The 24927-nt window shown below is 32.5% G+C and overlaps 1 protein-coding gene across 1 annotated transcript in view; it reads left to right on the plus strand.

The window, feature by feature from the left end:
• The first annotated feature begins 223 nt into the window (after window positions 1-223).
• scalloped (TEA domain transcription factor 1 homolog scalloped) overlaps window positions 224-24927 on the plus strand; it is a 349252-nt gene continuing 324548 nt past the window's right edge. The window contains exon 1 of the mRNA XM_065507577.1: window positions 224-438. Coding sequence (XP_065363649.1) covers window positions 405-438 — 34 coding nt within the window. The 5' untranslated portion in view covers window positions 224-404. The remainder of the gene's footprint in view (window positions 439-24927) is intronic.

The following is a 24927-nucleotide window of genomic DNA, read 5'->3' on the forward strand; positions in this document are numbered from 1 at the left end:
ATTTATTAATTGATTTATGATGCTCTCTAATTCTCTCAGTGTAATTGAGTGATTGTTTCAATAAAATAAAGGTTTCTTAAATAAATAAAATATCTATTAAGAATTGCAAATCCAAAAAAAATACAAGTGATTAAGTGAAAATAAATAAAATATAACAAAAAAAGTTTTTATAAATTTTGTTATTTAATTTTTTTTTTAAACCTAAAAGTTTTTTATAATTTTTGATCAAATAAAGAGTTTAAAAGTGAGTGAGTGAAAAGCAACAAAAAGTATCTTCCTGTAGTTAAAATAAAAGCTTGGAATATTAAACAAATACCGACGGTAGAGAAAACTCTACGAAAAGTTTCCTGACTTCGTCTTCTATAACATTTAGCACCAGCAGCAGCAGCTGTAACAGCATCAGTATGGATTGTGATTATTCGAAATTTTTATATAAACGTAAGTGGAAATACATAGATTAGACTGATTATATGGAAAATACAGTTTTTTCAAAACTGTAAGATTTCACAATTTTAAGCAGTTTTTTAAAACCTAAATACAATTTTTTAATCGTTTTGGTTCATTTTTTTAAAAAAAATTATTTCTAAACTCTTTTGTAAAACGTTTAATGCATTCAATAAACAAATTTAACGATTTTGGGTCAATTTAAAAAAGTAGTATTTCTACTACTTTTTTCAAAATTGAATTATATGAACATTTTTTTTTATCAATTTTAGTTCTTGAATAAAAATTAGCAAATTTTTTTTACTTTTTTTATGCAAAAAATTCACTACTTTTTTTTAAACAACGAAAAAAAGATACTAAAATTTAAAAAAAAATTATTTCAAATATAAAAATTTCAATTATAATCATCAAATATATGATTTACCATACAAAATTAATGATTTTGGTTAAATTTTAAAAAAGTAGTATTTCTACTACTTTTTTAAAAATTGTAAAATTTTTTAAATTTATTTATTCAGTAATAATCAAAAAGCCTTCATTGGCCAAAAACGATTTGAATTTTAAGCAGTTTTTAACACCTTAAATTTATTTGGCATTTTTTCTTTAATAAAATTCACTACTTTTTTTAAACAACGAAAAAAAGATACTAAAAATTAAAAAAAAAATAATTTCAAATATAAAAATTTCAATGACGATTAGTCAATTATATGAGTTACCGTACAAAACTTGATTTTGGATTAAATTTTAAAAAAGTAGTATTTCTACTACTTTTTTAAAAACTGCAAAATTTCACAATTTTTAGCAGTTTTGAACACCTTAACATCATTTGACATAATTTTAAGCATTTTCTTCATGAAAATAATGAGTTGGGCTAAATATAAAAACTGTAGTATTTTTACTACTTTTTTAAAAATGAATTATATGAACATTTTAAATCAATTTTAGTTCTTAAATCAAAATTAGCAACATTTTTTTACTTTTTTTTATTAAAAAATATTCACTACTTTTTTTAAACAATGAAAAAAATATGCTAAAATTTAATAAAAATAATTTCAAATATAGGAATTTCAAAGATTATCATCAAATATATGAATTACCATACAAAATTAAGGATTTTGGTTAAATTTTAAAAAAGTAGTATTTCTACTACTTTTTTAAAAGCTGTAAAATTTTAAAATTTTTAGCATTTTTTAACCCCTTAACATCATTTGACATAATTTTAAGGATTTTCTTCATGAAACTAATGAGTTGGGCTAAATATAAAAACTGTAGTATTTTTACTACTTTTTTAAAAAATTAAAAATATCACAGTTTTTAATTCATTTTAGTTCTGGAATAAAAATTTATACATTTTTGGGCCTTTTTTCTTTAAACAGTGACAAAAAGATACCAAAACTTTAAAATTCGAATCTCAAATATTAGAATTTCATTGATAATCATCAAATATATTATTTAACATACAAAACTAATGATTTTGGTTAAATTTTAAAAAAGTAGTATTTCTACAACTTTTTTTAAAAATCAGAAAAATTTTTAAATTTTTAGCAGTTTTTAACACTTAATTAACATTTGGCATAATTTGAAGTATTTTTCTCATTAAACTAATGAGTTGGGCTAAATACAAAAACTGTAGTATTTCTACTACTTTTTTAAAAAATTAATTATATCACAATTTTCAATGGATTTTATTACTTGTATAAAAATTAACAAAATTCTTGTGCTTTTTTCTATGAAAACGTTTTACTACTTTTTTTAAACAATGAAAAAAAGATACTAAAATATAAAAAAAATCATTTCAAATTGAAGTATTTCAATGATAATCATCAAACATATGATTTACCATACAAAATTAATGATTTTGGTTAAATTTTAAAAAAGTACTATTTCTACTACTTTTTGAAAAACTGTAAAATTTCACCTTTTTAAGCAGTTTTTAATATTTAAACATCATTTACCATAATTTGAAGTATTTTCATCATTAATCTGTGATGATTAAAAATTAATTCTAGCACAATTTTCAATGGATTTTAGTTCTTGTATAAATTTTTGACTTTTTTCTATTTAAAAGTTTCACTACTTTTTTTTTGAACTGTAAAAAAATATACTAAAATGTTAAAATACAAATTCCAAATATAAGGATTTCAATGATAATTATCAAACATATGATTTACCATACAAAATTAATGATTTTGGTTGAATTTTAAAAAAGAAGTTTTTCTAGTACTTTTTTAACAGTTTTTTACACCTAAATATCATTTGCAATAATTTGAAATATTTTCTTCATTAAACTAATGAGTTGGGTTAAATATTAAAAAGGTAGTAATTTTACTACTTTTTTAAAAAATTAATTCCAGCACAATTTGCAATAGATTTTTGTTTTTGTATGAAAATTAACACAATTTTTTTTATGAAAATGTTTCTCTACTTTCTTTTTAACAGTGATAAAAAGATACTAAAATTTTAAAATACAAATTTCAAATATAAGAATTTCAATGATAATCATCAAATATATGATTTACCATACAAAACTAACAATTTTGGTTAAATTTTAAAAAAGTAGTATTTCTACTACTTTTTTAAAAACTGTAAAATTTTTAAATTTTTAGCATTTTTTAACCCCTTAACATCATTTGACATAATTTGAAACATTTTCCTCGTTAAACTATTAAGTTGGGCTAAATATAAAAACCGTAGTATTTCTACTACTTTTTTCAAAAATTAATTATATTAATATTTTTAAGCAATTTTAGTTCTTAAATAAAAATTAGCACAATTTGTTTTCTTTTTTCTATGAAAAAGTTTTACTACTTTTTTTGAACAGTAAAAAAAAGATACTAAAATTTAAAAATACAAATTTCAAATATGGGAATTTCTATGATAATCATCAAATATATGATTTACCATACTAAATTAATGTTTTTGGTTAAATTTAAAAAAAGTAGTATTTTTACTACTTTTTTAAAAACTGTAAAATTTCACCATTTTGAAGCTGTTTTTAACATTTAAACATCTTTGGCGTAATTTAAAGTATTTTCGTCATTAAACTAATGAGTTGGGCTAATTATAAAAAAGTAGGAATTTTACTACTTTTTAAAAAAATGGATTTTAGTTCTTAAATAAAAAATAGCAAAATTTTTTGACTTTTTTTTATAAAAAAAATTCAGTACTTTTTTTAAACAATAAAATTAAAATGTTGTATTTCAACTACTTACAAGAATTTGTTATTTAAACAATTTGAAACCCATTTCTTTACTTTTTGTAAAATTAAGATTTTAGTACTTTTCACAAAAATGTATTGAAAAAGTTCTTATAAAGTTAATAAATTATTTATTTATAAATCGAAGAACAAATTCCTGCAAACAGTTTTGTTGTAACACAGTTTTGAAAAAAGTAGTCAAAATACTAGTTTTTTCAGATTACATCAAAATCTAAGAAAAATTTATATTTTTTAAAAAATTGCTCTAAATATGGAAAAAAAAGTTTTTTTGTGAAATTTAAAAAGGTACTATTTCTACTACCATTTTGAAATATTCAGTTTTCCATATTCCAAGCGTGAAGAGTGTGATTATATTAAGAGAATTGTCTTATTCGAAGCTAATGACCCACCCAAATCATTTATTATTTTCCAATTAAATAAAATCTTAAAAGAATTAAAAATCCGCCAAAAAATTAACCAAAATTAATGAAACCTATTCACTCCTCCAAATTTATATTGATATTTTCCTAAAACATTTAATAATACATATTTAAATCACACATTTAAAAATTTGTTTGTTTGTTAACTGCAGCAAATTAAAATTATCTCTTAAAATGTTTATCTTAACAATTAAAAACACAACAACAAAAACCTAAAGAACTGAAATTAATTTGATTAATAAATCATTTCTGAATTCAACAACAATACAAATTTAAGCTCCCACACTTTAATTTGGACGTATTTATGAGATATTTGTTTGCCTTTTGTTTTATTTTATTTTATTTTATTACTGTCTTCTAGACCATCTTCTGCTCATAAATTTTATAATTAACGCTTAAATCTTATAAAAAAAAATACTACGAATTTAAGGCAAATTAGAAATTATAAAAGAAAAAAACGTTGGACCAATGTCTGTCTTTTGAGCGGAAAATTGTAATTCATCATCATTTATGTTAAGTTAAATACTGAATTTTTCTTAATGCTGTTTTATCTTGTGTTTTTTGCTATATTCTTGGATTTTTTTGAAGTTTAGTTTAATGTCAAGTTGTCTGTGAAAATAATAGAAATGAAAAGTTAAATTGAAATAAAGCACCTTTAACTCACCGAAAAAATAGAAACGTCAACACGTTTAAAGTGTTTGGAATATGACAAATGAAAGAAATATTATGTTGCCTGTGTAATCTATTGTTATGGTGAGATATTAGGGGTAGAGGAAAGTTAAAGGTTTTTCGAAAGGAGCCCAATAAAATTAATAACATGAAACATATGAAATAGACGTTAAATAAATTAAATAAAATGGAAAATTTGAAGAGGAAAGTATTCTGACTCTTAACTCTAAATACTGTTAAACAAATTAATAAAAATATGTTAAAAATATGTGTATGTCATTTTGAAGGATGCCGCTGAAGCACACACATTTCTCACCGAATCTTGTGGTGAATGTGTTCTATCGGTTTCATTGTGTGACAGATGGTTTGTGCGGTTTAGAAGTGATGATTTTGATACGGAAGACAGCAATCGCCCAGGCAAGCCAAAAAAGTTTGAAGACTGAGAATTGGACTATAAGGACCATACGGCCTCAACAAAAGATTTTCAATCGTTTCTGTTTGATGATAGGTACTTTATTTCATTCCAGATTTTCCTGCTTGCGAAGCCTCTAAGTGTGGGCAGGCCGTCCTTTTCTTCTACTATCTTGCGGATTCCAGTCAATGGGATTGCGGGTTACATCTCCGGATGGTCTTCGTAATGCGTGGCCAATCCATGGAAATTTTTTCTCAAAACTTCGGAATGTATGTGGCTTTGATGTGGGAGTGCCTAGAGGTGTGTGTTTGATATCCTGTTGTGCCAGTAGATTTCTATTCTTCTTAGGCATTAGTTGGTGAAAACTTCAACTAGCAGCCATATTCCACGTTTCACAGCTATAGAGGAGCCAAGACTTCACTCACGAATTGAAGATTGTTATTTTAATACGGGTTTAGATTGAGGTGACTTCCAAACTGAGTTTAGTTGACTGAAAGCTTGCCCAGCTCTCATTGTGAGATTTGAGACATCATCAAAAGAGCCTCTAGTCGATGTTAGATGCTTCCCAAGTAGCAAAAGTAGTGCATGTCCTGTAGTTGGATGTTTTGGATTGAGAATGGCCGGTTGGATGTTGATGTTGCATTTACTCGCATTACCTTCGTCTTATTTATTTTAATTTTGACTCCTTCCTTTGCAGCTTCTGTCTCTGTCATTTGAAGGCTTTGCACCATGTCAGAGAGACTGTGTTAGAAGGCATATGCCGTCGGCATAATCAAGATCAGCCAGGCCGCCGACTAAATCCCATGTTATGCCTCTATTGTTGCTCGTTGCATTCCTCATGACAATGTCCAGCACTTGGATAATCCCTATTATTTTCCTAGTAACGCGTTTCCATGTGTTTGCTTACCAAATGGTAGTGTGGACAAGTGTGTCTAAAGCTTTTTCAAAGTTGATGAAGACCAGCTATATGGGGAATCTCCATTCTACTGATTGCTTCTCAAAACTTTGGAATTTATTTGGCTTTGATGTGAGAGTGCCTAGAGGTGTGTGTTCGATATGCTATTGGCCCAGTAGATTTCTATTCTTCTTAGGCATTTGTTGGTGAAAACTTGCAAAGTGTTTACATCTCTAGCAGCCATATTCCACGTTTCACAGCTATAGAGAAGCGCAAAATTGGTACGGGTGTTGATTGATTGTGATTTCCATTCTGTGTTTAATTGGCGGAAAGCTTGCTGAGCTCTCAAGGTGCGATTTGTCACATCAGAAGAGATATGTCACATCAGAAGAGATATATTATGATGCTTCCCAAATAGCGAAAGTGATGCACGTCCTGTAGTTGGATAGATAATGTCCGGTTGGATGTTGCATTTACTCGCATTACCTTCGTTTTATATAGCTTCTGTCTCTACCATTTGAAGGCTTTGCACCATTTCAGAGATACTGTGTGTTAAAAGGCATATGCCGCTTAAAACCCATGTTATGTCTCTGTTGTTGCTCGTTGCTTTTCTCTCGAAAATGTCCAGCACTACGTTAAAGAATACCACGCCTTGTCGTATACCAACTTTAACCTTATCGCTAACTGAATTCCGGTGAAGTATACGACTATTTGAGCTGCTGTATAGCTCTTGGATAATCCCTATTATTCTCCTAGTAACTCTTTCCAAATGGTAGTGTGGACAAGTGTGTCGAAAGCTTTTTCAAAGTCGATGGAGACCTGGTATAGATGGAGCTCCCATTCCACTGATTGCTCAATTATTATGCGAAAGCTGTTTATGTGATCTACATAGGATTTTTGAGTTGTGAATCCAGCCTCTTCGCAACGAAACTCTTTGTCGAGGGAGTCAGCAAGTCTCATGTCGATAATGTTAGCGATTATTTTGTTCACAATGCTTAGGAGTGTGATACCCCTTCAGTTTTTCTTAGAAATATTGATGATCAAACTCTCTTTCAGTTCGTCGAAAAGTTCATTATTATACCTGAGCCTTTGCACCGCATTCTGAAGCAGGAAGGCACTTCTTTGAGGTCTGCTCCAGGATCCAGGTACTTGTGTTGTTTAAGAGCGCAAATAGCGTTAGCTATTTCGGTAATAGTGGGGGAGGTTTTAGGTATGTCGTCCTTTTCGATGTGCCGAGTGTTACATAATGGTTGGGGTATGTGCAAGTCTATTGATAACATTTTGGAGTAGTGGTGTACTCATATATCGAGCTAACTGTTTTTCGAGGTGATGAGATCTCCAATGTTGTTTCGTAAAGGTTTTGAGGCATTACTCCATGAAAATTGTTGTCAAACTCACCAAGAACTTGCTAAATCATTGGGAGCTACACAAGCAGCAATTTCATATTTTCTCTCAAGTTGAGGGACTATAACGTGCGGTATTCGTATCCTTGTATACATAACCATCTCTGTTTTCTGAATATAAAGTTCCACTGACTATCAGCGAACTGCATATGCTTCTGTGCCTACTTCAAGTGTATTAGGTTGCTTCCATTTATTCCATTATTCTGGAGGGAGTAGCCGGAAATTTGGCAACTAACAGAACAACATCATCAGCATATACTACGCACACTCTAAGTATGTTGAGATCCAGGAAAAAGTCTTGAGTTAATAGAAGAGATAGGAAGAAAAAGAGGAAAATTTTTCCAATCTCCTCTCCTCTTTCTTCTATAAAGTCAAGACTTGCTCAAGTAAACTTGACGTTTGTGAAACAGCATTTCTAGATCCAGGAAACATGCTAGTGCATATTCTTCATGATGGAAAAATGTGTCTATTTTTACCGTTACTACTTTTAAGGCATGTTTATTTGAAGAGAAAATCATTTGCTGCATTCTCTTTATAACATGTTCATGAAAATATTCTCTCTAGAATCCTAAGTAAGAAGGAAGACAATCGAATTGATCTAAAGTACCTTGAAATTCAGTGTTAAAATTTCCAAGCTTCGGTATGAACATAACTCTTTGTACCATCGAATCATCATATGCGGGAAATTTTGCTTTACTTGTTTAATTTGAAAAAAGTGCTGCTGAAGCTCACCAAACCTTATAGTGAATGTTCTCCATCGGTTTCAACGTGAGAGAGATGGTTTGTTCGGTTCAGAAGTGGTGATTTTGACACAGACATTACTCCATGAAGATTGTTGCCAAACTCAACAAGAACTTGCAAAATCATTTGGAGCTACTCAAGCAGCAATTTCAAAATGTTTGCGAGCAACCGGAGTAATCGAAAAGCAGGGAAATTGGGTACCATACGAATTGTAGCGTAGAGACACAGAGAATAGACATAGAGCGGAAACACTCCTGTCAAAGACCTAACTCAGTTGTCAGAAACCTAAGTGGTGACAATGTATTAGTAGAAACAAATATGTGAAAACAAATATTCCGCTCTATGTTTCTCTATGCCTAGAGACATTAAAAGACGATTTTGTATGTCTGAAATGCTGTTTGAACGCTATAAAAGAAATTAATGCACCGAATTATTATTTGCGATGCAAAATGGATCCATTACGATGACCCGAAGTGTAAGAGATTGTATGTGAAGCCCGGCCAACCAGCCGAATCAACACCAAATATCCATGGCTTTAAAATAATTCTCTGTATTTGGTAGGACCGAAAGGGTCCTATCTATTATCGAACGCAACTGATACCGAACTCAACTGATTCGTTTGAAGCGAGCATTGGCCGAAAAACGCTCAGAATATGCGGCCAGATATAAAACCATAATATTTCATCATGACAACTTTCGGCCACATTATGCAATACCTGTTAAAAACTATTTAGAATTATGTGGTTGGGAAGTTTTGCCTCAGCCGCCTCATAGTCCAGAACTTGTCCCGTCCGACTACTATTAGTTTCGATCGATACAGAACGGTCTCTCTGGGATATGCTTCCCTTTGGAACAGCTTATTCGATATTGGCTTGTTTCGTTATTGGCTTTAAAAGATGAGCACTTCTTTTGGCTTGGAATGCATTTATTGCCAGAAAGATTGGAAAAGGTGAAACCATCGTGTCTCAAATTTCCTCAGTCCAATAATTTATCTTTAGCCCTCATACACATGCGTGAGTTTTTCACGTGTGCGTGTTGCTTGTGGAAAATATGCTAATTTATGCTTTATTTTTCTCAAAACGACTATAATTAGCATTTACTTACAGTTGTTTTTTATGATTTTTGGCTGTTCTTTTTTTTTCCTTTCAAATTAATGACTAATTTTTTTCTCGTACATATTTTAAGCCATATTTTTTTTGCTCTTTTGTTCTTAAAGATTTAAGATATGAGTGTTTTTCCAAAATTAATGACAGCTAAAATAATACAAACGCATGAAAAGGTGTTTAACACAAGATTAATTGTCAGAGATTATGATATATATTGACATTAAAGGGGGGAACACATTCTGTTGTTTTCCAAAATTTAATTTTCTTGCCTTTTTCCTCAATTGAAAATCCATTAAAGAACTAAACTAAACTAAAAAATCGATTTAACTTGTTGTTAATTTTAAGACTTTAAAATTTAACTGCGTCTTCCTTATTAACGTTCTTCTTTGACCTGTTAACCTGAAAATGTAAACAATAAAGCTTTAAGAAAAAGCACTTTGTAATAAAATTAGTCTGTTACGAGTACGTTACGAGTACTTACTTTCTTAGTTTTTATATTGTAGTTTTAGTTAACAAATTTAATTAACTTTTCTGTTATTGTTTGTACAATAGTTTTTTTTTTTTGTGAAAATGTCTTAAAACCCGTAACAAATAAAAACAAATGACTTAAAGAAATTCTAGAGAAGCACCAAAAAAGAGATTAAAATACATATAAAGAATCTAGAAATTTACAAAATTTAACTAAACATTTTCCATTCGAACGGTATGTATTGTTGGATACATAAGTGTTGCAAGAAAGTGTTAAAGACTGAAGATAGACAGCTAGAAATATACAAAGAAAAGAAAAACAAATAACAAAATGAATACCGACCGACGTTTGCCATGACAATTGTAATTGTTGCAATTTACAGACGGCAATTAGTTTTTATTTTTCAACTTGAGTATGAGTTTAGACATGTATGTAGGTAAATGAATGTATTCCAAGTGTGTCTGTCTGTACATTTTGTCTGTGCCTAATACCTTTAGGCAATTGACGTCTGGTGATGCCTCTTTTTCTTGAAATTACAGCAAACCTTTTTTCCTTAAGATTATAAACATTTACAAAAGACATTTTTAATGAAATATAACATATTTAAGTTTGAAAATGCTTAAATGCTTTAAGTAAAACTTTTGGGGATTTTGGGTTTTCCCAAAAAAAATTTAGTGGGGTTCTTAAGTCTGTGCCATATCAACCTCCACGGCATAACTAATTTCATTAAATCTAGTACACTAGTAGATCACATGTGCCACATAGAGATTCCAAACGGAGAATCCCGAAGCCCGGGATTTTTTAATTTTTAATTGTCATTTTTGTGTGCCTTTTTTATGCATTTTGACATTCTACATGCCCGAATATCGCAAAGTGATGTTCAGCAAAGTTGTTAAGCCTCGATAGACCAGTCGATAGTGTGATGGACTATTAATCTGAGGTTTTCGGGTTCGATTCCCATCAGAGACTCTGGGTGTATCTGCAGACAAGCAAAACGCTTCGCAGTTTGTGTTTGTTTTTAAAAACAACAAGAGGAAATTGCTTGCCGATTTGTTATAAGTATTTGTAAACGGTTTTGCCAATGTGAAAGATTCAATGTGAAAAACCCCGGGTTGGGATTTCGGAATTCTTTACCAAATCCCGATCCCCGGGATTTTAAGAAATCAGTCCCGATTAGCATCTCTAGTTCCACATCGTCCGTATACCAACATGTTGGGCAATTTGGTATTTGATCCTGTCCAAATTTAAAGATATAACGTCTACATATTGACAGGCCTGATAGAAACTGAGTGATATTGTAATTAGCCTTGCCTTACTTGCCTTCCATCCTCTATATTTGTCTTGGAATCGGCCAAAATATCCATCTTTGTATTAGTATCTTCTCCAATCTATTATATATTAGTAATTGGTCATAGTCCTTCTTCTCACAAGTATTTTTCGTTTGTGTTTAGTTACTTCCGTATTTGGATCTATACACCTCATTTGCAGCCAAGTCGAGTGAAATTATTTCACCAATTATTGACTTCTATTGCTATGGTTTTCTAACCCCTACATACTCAAAGCCAACTCTGTCACGAGATGTGCTTCTAATAGATCAAGCCCAGATATGTGAGACACTTAATAGGATAGGATCATAGGATCCTATGAATTTGTCTTGATTCTGCATTATTTGCCAGAAATATTGCTGCATTCCTACATGCGTATTTCATATGGCTTTAAAAATATGTCTCTCGGTGATCATCAGTCCTAAGTATTTAATTGCTCTTCATATTTTAATAAACTCCTTCTACCTCCGATTACAAATTAGTACTGCTGCTGTGTTGTCTTCTGCAAGTTCCAACTCCACTTTCTTTAGCCAGTTTTGACCATTGGAAGCTCTGACCTTTTCCCATCCTTATGTCAGCATATGGATTCCAAGCCAAAAGATGAGGCCAAGAACGAATCAAGACAATATCGGATACTCTGATCCAAAGTGAAGCGTATCCCAGAGAGAGTGTTCTGCATCTATCGACACAAATGGTAGTTGGAAGGGTCACGGTCTGGACTATAAAGTGGGTGAGGCAAAACTTCTCAACCACATCATTCTAAATAATTTTTAACATGTGGCCGATAATTGTCATGATGGAATATTACGGTTTCATGTCTGGCCGCATGTTCTGGGCGTTTTTCGGCAAATTTTCGCTTCAGACGAATCAGTTGCGTTCGATACAAGTTCCCTGTGATTGTCTGGTCACATTTCAGCAGCTCATAATAGATATGACCCTTTTGAACCCACCAAATACTGAGAATTACCTAAGCGCCATGGATATTTGGCATTGTTGTGGATTCGGCTGGTTGACCGAGCTTCACATACGATCTCTTACGCTTCGGCTTAATGTAATGGATGCATTTTTTTATCGCAATTTATGATTCGGTGAAAAAATGATTTTTTTTTATTACGTTTATATCAAGCATCATTTCAATTCGTATGGTACCCGATTACACTGCTTTTGGATGAATCCGGCTGCTCACAAACGTTTTTCCTTCTTGAGTAGCTTCCAATGATTTTGCAAGCTCTTGAAGGGTTTGACAACAATCTTTATGTAGTAATGCCTCCAATGGTGAGCAATCGATGTGCTTCAGCGGCACTTTTTTTCAAATTATAGAAATAAAGCAAAACTTCCCGCATATGACGCTTTGTTGGTATAAAATTCGACATTTTCGAAGCAAAAAAAACTTTGTAATTTCAGTAACTAAGTGAGAATAAATGACAGATTTGTATCCTCCAAAATTACATATTAGTTATTAAAAACCAAAAATGAGTTCAAAAGATACGTTCTTTTCATAGTCAATTGTTCATTGCATTTGCGAACACCTATGGAGGCATCTTCAGGGCTTTGTTGGTATTCAATTTAGACAATACCCAATAAGCATTTTTACTGGAATTCAAGCCTTGAATTATAGTCAAGCATTGGAATTACAGTTGTATTACACTTTATTTCAATTGTATTCTCCAGTGAAGAGGAAACATAAATTCAAGCCATATGTTTTTTGTTTGAAAAACAAATAAATTTTCAAATATTTTTCATGTTTAAAGTATAATTACATTTGCATTCAAGTCAAATTCCAACAAAATTTTCAAATGCTTGAATTTTTGGGGCTTTGGTGCTTACTGGGTATTCTACATTTCCATAATTTCATCTCCTGATATTTCTTCTTTCAAGTCTGAGAATTACATAATTTCCTGGTACCTAAGCAGCTGTAGGCATGTAACTTATGAAGTTCGTTGGATTTTAAGGCGTGACATTACAACTCGGTACGTGTTTCCCAAGGATTCTTCTTCTTATAAGTTGGGGTGACGTTGAGATCTTATCTTTATCTTATCCTTTGAAATAGCCACCTAGTTCTGAGAAATTTCCTTCGAAGTTTTACCAGTAGTTTGGTTTCCTACTATCCTTGTTGCATTTTTTATCGAAATAATTATGGCTGTGAGAAAGGATGGTCGATGTGCGTTTTTTTCTCCATTACACCTCTTGGGAGCATATGACTTCCACAAAGCTTCTCCACTGCACTGTCCTAGTTCTTGGAGTATCGAGCGTCTCCATGTATTCTTTGGACGACCACGGCTTCTTGAGTCTTGAGGATTGCACTCCTTGTTATATTGCCAGGATTCCTTCTGATAGTATGACATATCCACCTAAATTTCCATTTTTATTTATGTTAGTAAGGTTCCAGAGATCAGCGTTGCTGATGTTGTTAGGCCAGAATATTCTGCATATGATTCTGATTGTGTTCGATACTTCTGCACAACAGAGTGGACTTTAAAAATACCTTGATTATTCTATGCTTGGTTGGTCTGGATATTTTTGAGTTTCTCCATACTGGTTGTAGTCTTCCGAATGCCGCTTTCGCTTTATTGAGCCTGTTATTTACGGTTGTTTCAGCTCTACCATTCGTTGACACTGTACTGCCTAGATAGCAGAAGATTTCTACGTATTCAACCTTGTAGCATGATGCTATCGGTGTTAACGTTGTTAATTCTCATAGCTTTGGATTTCTTGATATTTATCTCAAGTCCAACATTGCCTGCTAATCTTTCTAATTCTTCTACTTTTGCTTGAATGTTGGAGATCTTTGTGCGAAAGTAGACAAATATCATCCGCATAATCGAAATCCTCGAGTTGGCGTGAGAGACTCCATGTGATTCCTTTTATCTCTGAACAGAGTTCGTTCTCATGAAGTCGTCCAGCACTATATTGGTTAGCAGGAGTGATCCTTGTTTTACTCCAGCGATTGTGTGAAATGCTTGAATTATATTCCCGTTGCGAAGAACTGAGAGTTCTGCATCCTGTCCATATGGCAATCCGTCTGATGGTAATGAAGGCTATCTGAAATGGTCTATTTAATGCGTAGGGTATTGGACTGTTCTACGCAGCTCCAGTTTGGCCGCAAAACTGCTATCTCGTAGATTGTTCTGTATTTTACTTTGAAGCCTACCCTGTATTATGGCTGCTAGTATGTTGTATATGGTGTTAAGCAGAGTAATTCTTCTTCAGTTGTTGCATTCTTTCAAATCGCCAGTTTTCGGTTACTTAACGATGATGCCATTCCTCCAAGTTGGAGGTCGTTGTGGGTTAAGTGTTGTTAATGTTAAAACGACGACAGATTCATTTATCCTTTTCTGAAGTATCGAGTACCCAAAATGTAAAAATGTACTCACAACTTCCACGTCCATCTTTCACATTTTCTGGATAAGGAGACAGCATAATAATTTAGATTTCATTTTATGATTTTCATCTTTTACGTAGTCTAAGTTCTTATTAAATAAATTGACATTTACTGCCACCTATTTTTGAGCCGTTGATGGCCACGCAGAACTGGCATCTCGCTACATATGTGTAGTCCTTTGCAATATGATTTAATCTTCTCAAATTTTATAGTTTTCATGTGTTACAACTGACTTACAGTCGACAGATATTTCCTTAAACTGATGTCTATGGTCTCATAATTGTTCTAGTCTCTAGTCCAGTCTCTGGTCTAGTACATGGTCTAATCTCTGGTCTAGTCTCTAGTCTAGTCTCTGGTCTATTCTTTAGTCAAGTCTCTGGTCTAGTCTATTATATAATATCCGTTGTATTCTCTGGTCTAGACTAGGGTTTAGTATCTCGTCTAATCTCGGGTATCGTCCATGGTCTAATCTCTTGTCTAGCCTCTAGTCTATTCCCTGGTCTAGTCTCTGGTCTAATCCATGGTCTAGTCTCTGATATAGTCTCAGGTCTAGATTATGGCCAAGTAGATGGTCTGATTTAGTATCTGGTGTAGTTTCTAATCTATTGTTGCATCAATGACACTATAAAATTAAAGCCAATAATGAGGATGCAAACTGTGTCCGCCAAACTGTTATTTGTTTCTCTGTTGTTCTCTCGTGTAATCCCTTATTTTTTTTTAACCCCAAACTGTCAGCTGTCAAAACAACTTTTTTTAGGTTGGCAACACTTTATTGTACAAATGGCGGCAAATTTAAATCTTGTGGGAATTTGGGAAACACTTTAAGATTATTTTGAATTTTGTGTTTTAAATTTTTTTTCTAAATTCTAAAGATTCGATTCTTGTTTGTTGATTTGTATGTATGAAGCATACAATTTTTATTTTATATTAAAATAAAACCCAAATCTTGTCAAAATTTATCTATTTAATCTTAATCTCCATAATAAAATTAGAATAAAAAAGGCATAACTAAATATATTGGTTAACAATTTCTGAATTTTAAAATTTTAAATTTAAAACAAAAAAAACTAAAACAAACTAAACACAAAACTCAAGTACTGATTGAATAGATTAGAGCACAAAGAAACACATTTTCCATTAATAAAAATAAAAATTTAAAGCGAAAAACTTTGAATGAAAAGTGAGCAACAACTATAACAATATTAAACAAAATTATTAGACATTATTAATGTTGTTTTTTTGTTGTAATTTAAATGCTGTTGTTGTCATTATGAAATAAACAAATGACACGAATTTTAGACGTTTTTTTTAAGGAATTAAAATCACGTATTAAACAAAGCTCTTAATTTTTTTGTTTTACTTTTTTTTTTTTTGTATTCAAAAAATCACTTACAAAAGTGGTGCAATTTTACGAGCTGAAGAAAACGAAACGAAAAAATTGTAAATTGAAAAATGTAATAAAAAAGTGTATAAACATTTTATTTAAAGCTTTGAATTTTACATTGGATTTTGTGTGTTTTTTTTATTAATAAAGTAAAACAGAATGTTGGGGAGATTGTTGCAAAAATATTGTATTTTTTAGAAAGAATTAAAGCACGTTCTTTGTCTTAATAACTTTTAACGGGGGTTTTTTTTTTGTTTAAAGTGGAATATAGATATTTACAAGTAAATGAGGTTTTAGGCTAGGGGAAATATTGGTGAAATGATCGGAAAAAGAAAGATCATTGTATAATAATTGGGAACTTTTAACACGTGATAGTTTCATGTCAGATTGATTGTTAGATATTTGGTGTATTCTCTGGTGTAGGCTATAATCTGGTATCTGGTTTATTTAATGGTGAAGTCAATGATCTAGTTTCTGGTTTTGGCTTTCTTCTAGTCTCTGGTCTAGTATATGATATAATCTGTGATATAGTCATAGACTAGATATCTAGTGCAATATCTGCTGTACTCTATGGTCTGGTCTCGGGTCTAATCTCTAGTCTAGTCTCTGGTCTAGTCTCTAGTCTAATTTTTAGTCTAGTCTCTGGTCTATTCTCTAGTCTAGTCTCTGGTCTAGTCTCTGGTCTAGTCTCTGGTCTAGTCTCTAGTCTAGTCTCTAGTCTAGTCTTTGTTCTAGTCTCTAGTCTAGTTTCAGTTCTAGTATCTGGTCTAGTCTCTGGTCTAATCTCTAGTCTAGTCTCTAGTCTAGTTTTTAGTCTAGTCTCTAGTCTAGTCTCTGGTCTAATCTCTAGTCTAGTTTTAGTCTAGTATCTGGTCTAGTCTCTAGTATAGTCTCTGGTCTAGTCTCTGGTCTAGTTTCTAGTCTAGTCCTTAGTCAAGTCTCTAGTCTAGTCTCTAGTCTAGTCTCTAGTCTAGTCTCTAGTCTAGTCTCTAGTCTAGTCTAGTCTAGTCTAGTCTAGTCTAGTCTAGTCTAGTCTAGTCTAGTCTAGTCTAGTCTAGTCTAGTCTAGTCTAGTCTAGTCTCTAGTCTCTAGTCTAGTCTCTGGTCTAGTCTCTAGTCTAATTTTTAGTCTAGTCTCTGGTCTATTCTCTAGTCTAGTCTCTAGTTTAGTCTCTGGTCTAGTCTCTGTTCTAGTATGTGATCAGTCTCTGGTCTAGTCTCTAGTCTAATTTTTAGTCTAGTCTCTGGTCTATTCTCTAGTCTAGTCTCTGGTCTAGTCTCTGGTCTAGTCTCTAGTCTAGTCTGTAGTCTAGTCTCTAGTCTAGTCTAGTCTAGTCTCGAGTCTAGTCTCTGTTCTAGTATGTGATCAGCCTCTGGTCTAGTCTCTGGTCTAATATCTAGTCTAGTCTCTGGTCTAGTCTCTAGTCTAATTTTTAGTCTAGTCTCTGGTCTATTCTCTAGTCTAGTCTCTGGTCTAGTCTCTAGTCTAGTCTCCAAGCTAGTCTTTGGTCTAGTCTCTATTCTAGTATCTGGTCTAGTCTCTGGTCTAGTCTCTGGTCTAGTCTCTGGTCTAGTCTCTGGTCTAGTCTCTGGTCTAGTCTCTAGTCTAGTCTCTAGTCTAGTCTCTAGTCTAGTCTCTGGTCTAGTCTCTGGTCTAGTCTCTGGTCTAGTCTCTGGTCTAGTCTCTGGTCTAGTCGCTTTTCTAGTCTCTGCTCTAGTTTGTCGTTTAGTCTCTGGTCTAGTCTCTGGTCTAGTATCTGGTCTAGTCTCTTGTCTAGTCTCTGGTTTAGTATCTAGTCTAGTCTCTGGTCTAGTCTCTAGTCTAGTCTCTAGTCTAGTCTCTGGTCTAATCTGTGGTCTAGTCTATGATCTTTTCTTTGGTCTACTCTGTCATCTTCTGTATGGTCCAAATACGGTCTAATCTGTTGTCTAGTCTATGATCTTGTCTCTGGTCTAATCAATGGTCAAATATCTGGTGAAGTATTTGGTCTAATATATGGTCTTGTCTATGATCTAGTCTCTAGTATAATATCTGGTCTAGTCTCTTGTCAACCCTATGGTCGAAGCCTCTGGTCTAGCCTCTGATTTTATCTTTGTTCTAGTATCTGGTCTAATATATGGTCTGGTCTATTCTCTTATCTAATCTCCGGTATACTCTATGGTCTAGTCCCTGGTTTAGTTTAGTTTCTGCTCTCGTTTATGGTCTAATCTCGGGTTTAGACTCACAGTTAATTTTGTTTATAATTCTCAATTAATTTAAGTAATGATTCTAGCCACTAAATATTCAATGTTTGTCCATCGTTCTCTGTTCTTTCTATTTTCAAACTTTACTTTATTGAAAGACTTAAAATGTTAAACATGTCTGTGATACAATTATGTGTATTATTGTATGATTTAGTTTTGTTTGGTTTTTTTCACTTTTTGTTTTTTATTACTTGTGTAACTACACCATTATGACAATAAAATTAAAGAAATAAATAAATAAAATATACAAAAAAACTAGAGCAAACAATAAAAAAATAAATAAAAGTAAAACAAAAACAAAAAATTAAATGAAACGAAACGAAACACATGTCAATTTAACCCTTTCGAAAACCAGCCACTAACCAACATAATCTAGTCAATATTAACTACAACAACCAACACATTTGGTGGTTTCTATTCCCCCTACCCCGCTCTTTGACACAACTCACACCTTAGCCCCCACCCTTGGCAGGGGGCTAAGACAAAGCGCGTACTTGTGTTATTTTTTGTTAACTATTTAAGTAACTTGCATAAACTAGTTGTTTTAGACGTTACGACAAACTAAAAGCTTATTAACGAATTAGATTAACATTGAATTAAAATAAATTAAACTAAAAATAAAATGAAATACACCAACGAGACAAAAACCAACCGAAACAATAATACTTGTACAGCAAATAAAAAACGCTTAAATAAACGTTTATAAATGAATGAAATGAGAAGACAAAAATAAATAAATAAAAGTAGCAAAATAATTGCGGCAGCCAAAAAAAAGCCGACGGCTAACAAGACTCAAAATGTTTAAGCAATTCAACCAAAAAACTTAAAAATAGCAGCAAAACATACAGGAAACATTGACAATTAAATTACACATAGAGAAAAGAGGGACAGAAGAATTTTTCATACAAAATTTGATAATATTTAGAGAAGAAAACTTAATCATATTTGGAAATATTATGAACTAAGCTACAATACCCTTACAGCTCGATTTAAATAATGATTAAAGAAATAAGGAATCCAACAAATCATTACTGTCATACTGAAGTTCAAGAGTTCCGCGATTGACAGTCCAGGGGTTCACCCGAAATATGTACAGCATGTGCCAGATCAGTCTACATGGCTTTGCTTGCACATACTCAATCCTTTAGCCAAATTTATCCTGACAATTTTGCATAAATGTGACTGAATTTTCCTGAATGGTTGTGGACTTGTTGGTACAGAACTTTGACTTCACATAATTCCATCCTTGTTTTAAATAACACGATCGAGAAGGTCTGATCACCCAAAATAGAGAGTACACAATCAGGAAATGTCTCATGCACTAATTGAATTGCTTTACGAGCAGTATGGTCTGAGGCGCCGTCTTTTTGTAACCAAATAACTTGCACATCAATATCATCCTATTTATGCAGGCAGATCTATGTTATCATGTTTTGATATCGAGCACCAGTAACAGTCACTACTTGATCAGCCTTGTTTTCAAAGAAGAATAGTCCAATGATGTTTCCAGTACAAAATCCGCACTAAACAGTGAATGCAAATAAGTCACCATCTACAACCACATCAATATCATCCAGTTTAGGGAGAAAGAGCTCGGTTATCAATTCTAAATATCGAGCACTAGTAACAATTACGAGAACGTGTCAATAAGTCCGTGACTTTTTTAATTTCCCGCCTCTTAACTGAAAAGGCAATACTGCTCCTATCCACAGGTATCTGTCAGTTAACTACTGTTAACAAGCTGCGTCATTTAGTTTGTGAATTTCGTTTGCTCATTAAACATTATTTTTTGCGGAAAAAAAACATCTCTAAAACGAGGGCTTGATACTATGGGAACTCTGAACCATCAATTTCAATGGTAAAAAAGTGTTTTACTGAATTTCATTGTGGATGACCGAAACTATTCACGATATGGTATTGGACGATCGGATATTGAAAGTGTGAGGAATTGTGAAAGTCATAGGAACCCCACAATTTTGAATGATCACTTTGGTATGAGAAAGTTTACCGCAAAAGTTTTTATCACAATCGACCACAAATGCAATCGCGTATCAACTTCGCAGGAGAGTTTGGCGGTGTTCAACCGCAATATGAAGTAGTGACCGAACAGCATCTAAAACAGTGGGTTTCTCGGTGTGAATCGATGTGTTTCTCAGCCAATAAAGTCATGACAACAGTTTGGGATGCATGCGGTATATCCACATTGACTACATTCAAAAGCGTAAATTAATCAATGGCGAATATTATGCCATTGGGTCGATTTAATTAGGATTTGGAAAAAAACGACCACATTTGACCAAGAAATAAGTTCTTTTTCACCAGGACAATGCAATCACTCCCTCGTTCATCCTATTCTCCGGATTTAGCGCCGAGTTACTATTTATTGTTTCCAAACCTTTAGAAATGGCTTGGCGTAAAGAGATTTGACTCCAACGATGAAATCGGCTCCTATTTTGATGACCTCGACAAATCATATTTTTTGGAAGGGATAACAAAATTGGAGAAACGTTGTACAAAGTGTATAGAGCTCAAAGGAGACTATGTTAAAAATAAAAATTATTTTTTATCCAAAAACCTGAGTTTCCTTGCAAAAGTCACGGACTTATTGACACACCCGTGTTCCTTTTGGTCACCCTCATTTTTGTTGGAAGAAGTATGGTCCAATGATATCTCCAGCATAAGGTCCGCATCGTTGTGGGTTCACTGAACTACAAATTTATAAATTTGGACAATTAAAAAAGCCATCAAGATGAAACTCGTTTAGAATGATTGTGCTCCAAACTGTGTTGCAAAACGTTCAGTGGTCTCTTGGTAATGCTTCTAAACTGTCAGCTGTCAAAGGGTTTTTTGGTTGACACCCTTTATAGACAACTTCATTTAACTTTCATACGTTTTACATTATTTAAATCATTGCTCGCTTATGAATAATACTGAATTTGAAGACTTGAATTAAATTCTCGATCACTTAGTTTAATACAAATGTATTGAAATGTATGTTACTTTGAAATTGGTTTTAAAATTGCTTCTTTTATTAAAACGATACATGATTTTCAAATAGAAGTGTTTTGAAAATCGGCTGGGAAATGGGCGAGTTACGATCGTTTTAGTTTCGGAAAACGCAAGTTTTTCAACAAATTTTAAATCTCTTCAGGTGCCATGTTGATCGTGAAGTAGTAAAATATTTGTTTCCTTATTTTGATGAAAAAGCATACTAAGTAGCTTTCCAAAATACATAAATAAATAAATAAATAAATAAATAAATAAAAATCAATTAAAAATAGATTAGTTATGCTAATTTTTGTGACAACATCCTTGCAGGAAATGTCAAATGACTTACTATTGACACGGTTGGTTAACAGTACTAGTGACTGACAATACTATTTTCTATCGACATTTAACATGTGCCTGTCATTGGAAGTCTAACACTGACGATAGCATTATTGACTAGGTACTTTTTGTGGGACCATATCGCACTGAAACTACTGTACGGATACAACTGTATTTTTTGGCGAAAGAGTAGAGAAAATGAAAATCTGAAAATTGAAAAATTTTGAGTTGACGCTCTTCAGATGAACCAGTGCGATATGTAGACATTGGAACCAGAGACTTACTAGTACATTTTAGTAATTCTAGTCTACACTTTTGGTACTATTCTGAAGTGGATATCGATAATGAAATTGGATATTTTGTTCGACGTTCTATAAATAAAATAAAAAGGTAACAGTTGGACGAGTCGTCTTCAAATTAACTTTTTTCTCATCAAAGAGAAATATAAGAATGTAGACGCTTCGTTGACAATGTCGCCAAAATAGTACTTCAGTTTAGAGTTACTTCAGTCAAGATGTTCCCGACTTTAAACTGCCGTAACTCAGCCATTTTCCAACTGATGTTTACAAATATTTTTCTGTTTACAAGACAAAACTAATATCTTTCAAACTAACCCAATAAGCATTTTTGCTGGAATTCAAGTGTAAAACAAGTTGAATTCCAGTCATACATTCAAACTTCAAGGGTTGAAATACACTTGGGTTATACTTTATTTCAATAGCATTATCCAGTGAAAAGGAAACTTGAATTCAAGTCAAACATTACAGTGTTAATACAGTTGAATTCCAGCCTTGAGGTACAATGAAATACAAATCGAAAAATACTTGAATTTAAGCTTTGAAATATAGTTTAATTCAACCCTTGAATTATAGTTCAATCCAAGTCGAACAAAATAATTAGATTCAAGCTCATATTAATTAATATTGGTTTTATTTATATTACATTTTTTTACATAAATTAACATGAAATATTACATTCCATTATAAATACAGATTTGGAGCATCAATATAATTGAGCTAATTAGTTTTTCAGTTCTTCTTTTCTTTCAAAATTTGCATTGTCAATGATGTTTCCAGGATTATTGTTGTCTTGATTATATTTGTGATCTGTGGATGTACTTCTCACATTTTATGGAACTGTTGACTGCTGTATTGAGTGGTTATATTCCGTACCTATGTTTAGTAAACAATGCAAAAATTTTTTTAGAGTCTAGTTTTGATTTTACTATTATTTTTTCGAATTTAAATTTTATTATCTTGACAATAAAAAAAAAGTTTGAAACGAATTTTCAAACATTATCAAACATTGTTTTACTTGAAAAATACTTGAAAACTGAATTGAAATTCAAATTGAATTCCAGTTAAAATTCAACCACTTGAATTTTAATCTTATGTGTGCTTATTGGGAAATAATCAAAATTAGTTTCAAAAGAAAATATTTCTGATGTTTGGAAGTTGTAAGTTTAGAATACCGTTATTTCACTAACACGAAGTGATTGAGAAAAACTGAAAGTACCCGTACCCTATCTATTCCAAAAAAACAGAATTACTACATGAGAACACCGGCATAATATTTTCCTTCACTTCTGTATCTCTCTGTTATTAACATAACAAAATTTTATGTATACAAATATTTTTTGAAAAACATACCTCTAATTGAGATGTTCTGAAAAATACCTAACAGCTTGAAACAGACAGCATGGACAGTTGTGTTAATGAAATGACAAGCTAAATATACATTTTGATTGACATTGAAATATATGGAAGGGAAAGAGTTAGACATAGAAATAGATTAAGACATCATAGATCTGAAGATCTCTAAATATAGAACCATATGAGCATGTGCTTTACAAATATTTAGGAAATTATTTTTTAACTGTCAAAATGTCTGTGTCAGTTGAATGATTATTTCATGGAATCTATTGCAAACAACCGAGAATTATTAATGCTAAATAAGTAGTGTACATTTGTTTACGATACAATTTACACTAAATATTGAAATAACCTGATTAAATCGTAGTCCGTTAATCTAATACCTCCTCCTGCAAAGCAAACATGGAAAAAAAACAGGAGACCTTTGGGGACAATACTCATAGAACTATCTCCAAAACTTCAACACTTTTAAAAGAGATACCGCAAGATCGAAAAGAGAATCGAGGAAGTAGTTCTGCGGATATTTAGAAAGTACCTCGAAGACGTACTTGTACGCCAGTATTCCTGATGAAACTGGATAGAAAATTTACAGCAAGTAAAACCGCAGCATTGGAACTACTTATGGGTACGAACTTCCTGGGAGGTCAAGATAATAATAATGGCTTTGTTTTACAGGATATAATGAATTAGTACTTTTTACCAGAATATATAAAATGCCGGAATTTAGACCACCGCAGTTGCTTGGAAGTTTCGAAGGAAGCCAAATACTTTGGCATAATTTTTGACTCTAAACTCTCATGGAAATATCATACTGACAGTCGAATCTAATCTCCACCTTTATTAGGAGATGGGATCTCAAATCTTAAGTATATGGTACATTTGCTGAACATAGCGCTAAAAAGACATATTCTAATCTATGAAGCTCTAGTGTGGTGGACATTATTCTCTGTATTATTTAAACGATGCAGGGTCTAGCAATTACTGGGGTATTATTACTCTGTAACGTAATTTGAAAGTGAAAATATTCCAATTCGTATGTTAAATATAATGTAATTCGAAAGCATGTCCTTTCGCATCGAAATGCAGAGTAATCCCCCGGTGCTAGAAACACGACCGTATTGGCCATGTATATAAAATACTTACGCAGAACTTTGATAGACTGTTTAGGGTTAAAATACCGACAGGAGATGACTGGTTCGCCAACTGTGTCCTCTCAGATCACGCGATCTCAATCTATACTAAAGGATCAAAAACGGGAACTGACTCCGAAAATTTATCTGATGAACTTGGTCTACTGGTTTTCTCTCAGGTTGCCCAATGCCGTTTCCAGAAGGAAACTTACGCCATCGATACAGCCTCGAGAAGACTAAATCTTCAAAAGTCGACCATTGGTATCTAAGTGTTCAGTCTTGCACAACTCAAAGCGCTCAACACTAACGTAACATGGTCAAAATATCTTCTTCCAAGGAGTCAGGAAACGGGTAGTGAAATTACTGACGAATGTTTGTTTTCGTATAAGTACATCTATACGTATTTGGAAATATGATCGATGAATGGGCGTTGGAACAGATATAGTAATAAGTATAAACACCCTTTGAATGATCATAATGCTCTCGCCCTCTCTGGTTCTTAAACGTCATTGGTTATCCAGTAGCAATGATTGCAGATATTCTTAGAGCAAAGAAACGCGGAAATCAGTATTGAAATATCTTGGTCTCAAACTCTTTTATGATCTGAACTATCTCCCACTGATGGATCTGTCAGAAGTACCTGATGGGGAAGGGTATCATAAGATTTACAAGGTCATCCTGATACCAAGGCCGATTTTCATTGGTTACG

The sequence above is a fragment of the Calliphora vicina genome, chromosome 4 (genome assembly GCF_958450345.1).
Source record: "Calliphora vicina chromosome 4, idCalVici1.1, whole genome shotgun sequence".
Classification (NCBI taxonomy): Eukaryota; Metazoa; Arthropoda; class Insecta; order Diptera; family Calliphoridae; genus Calliphora; species Calliphora vicina.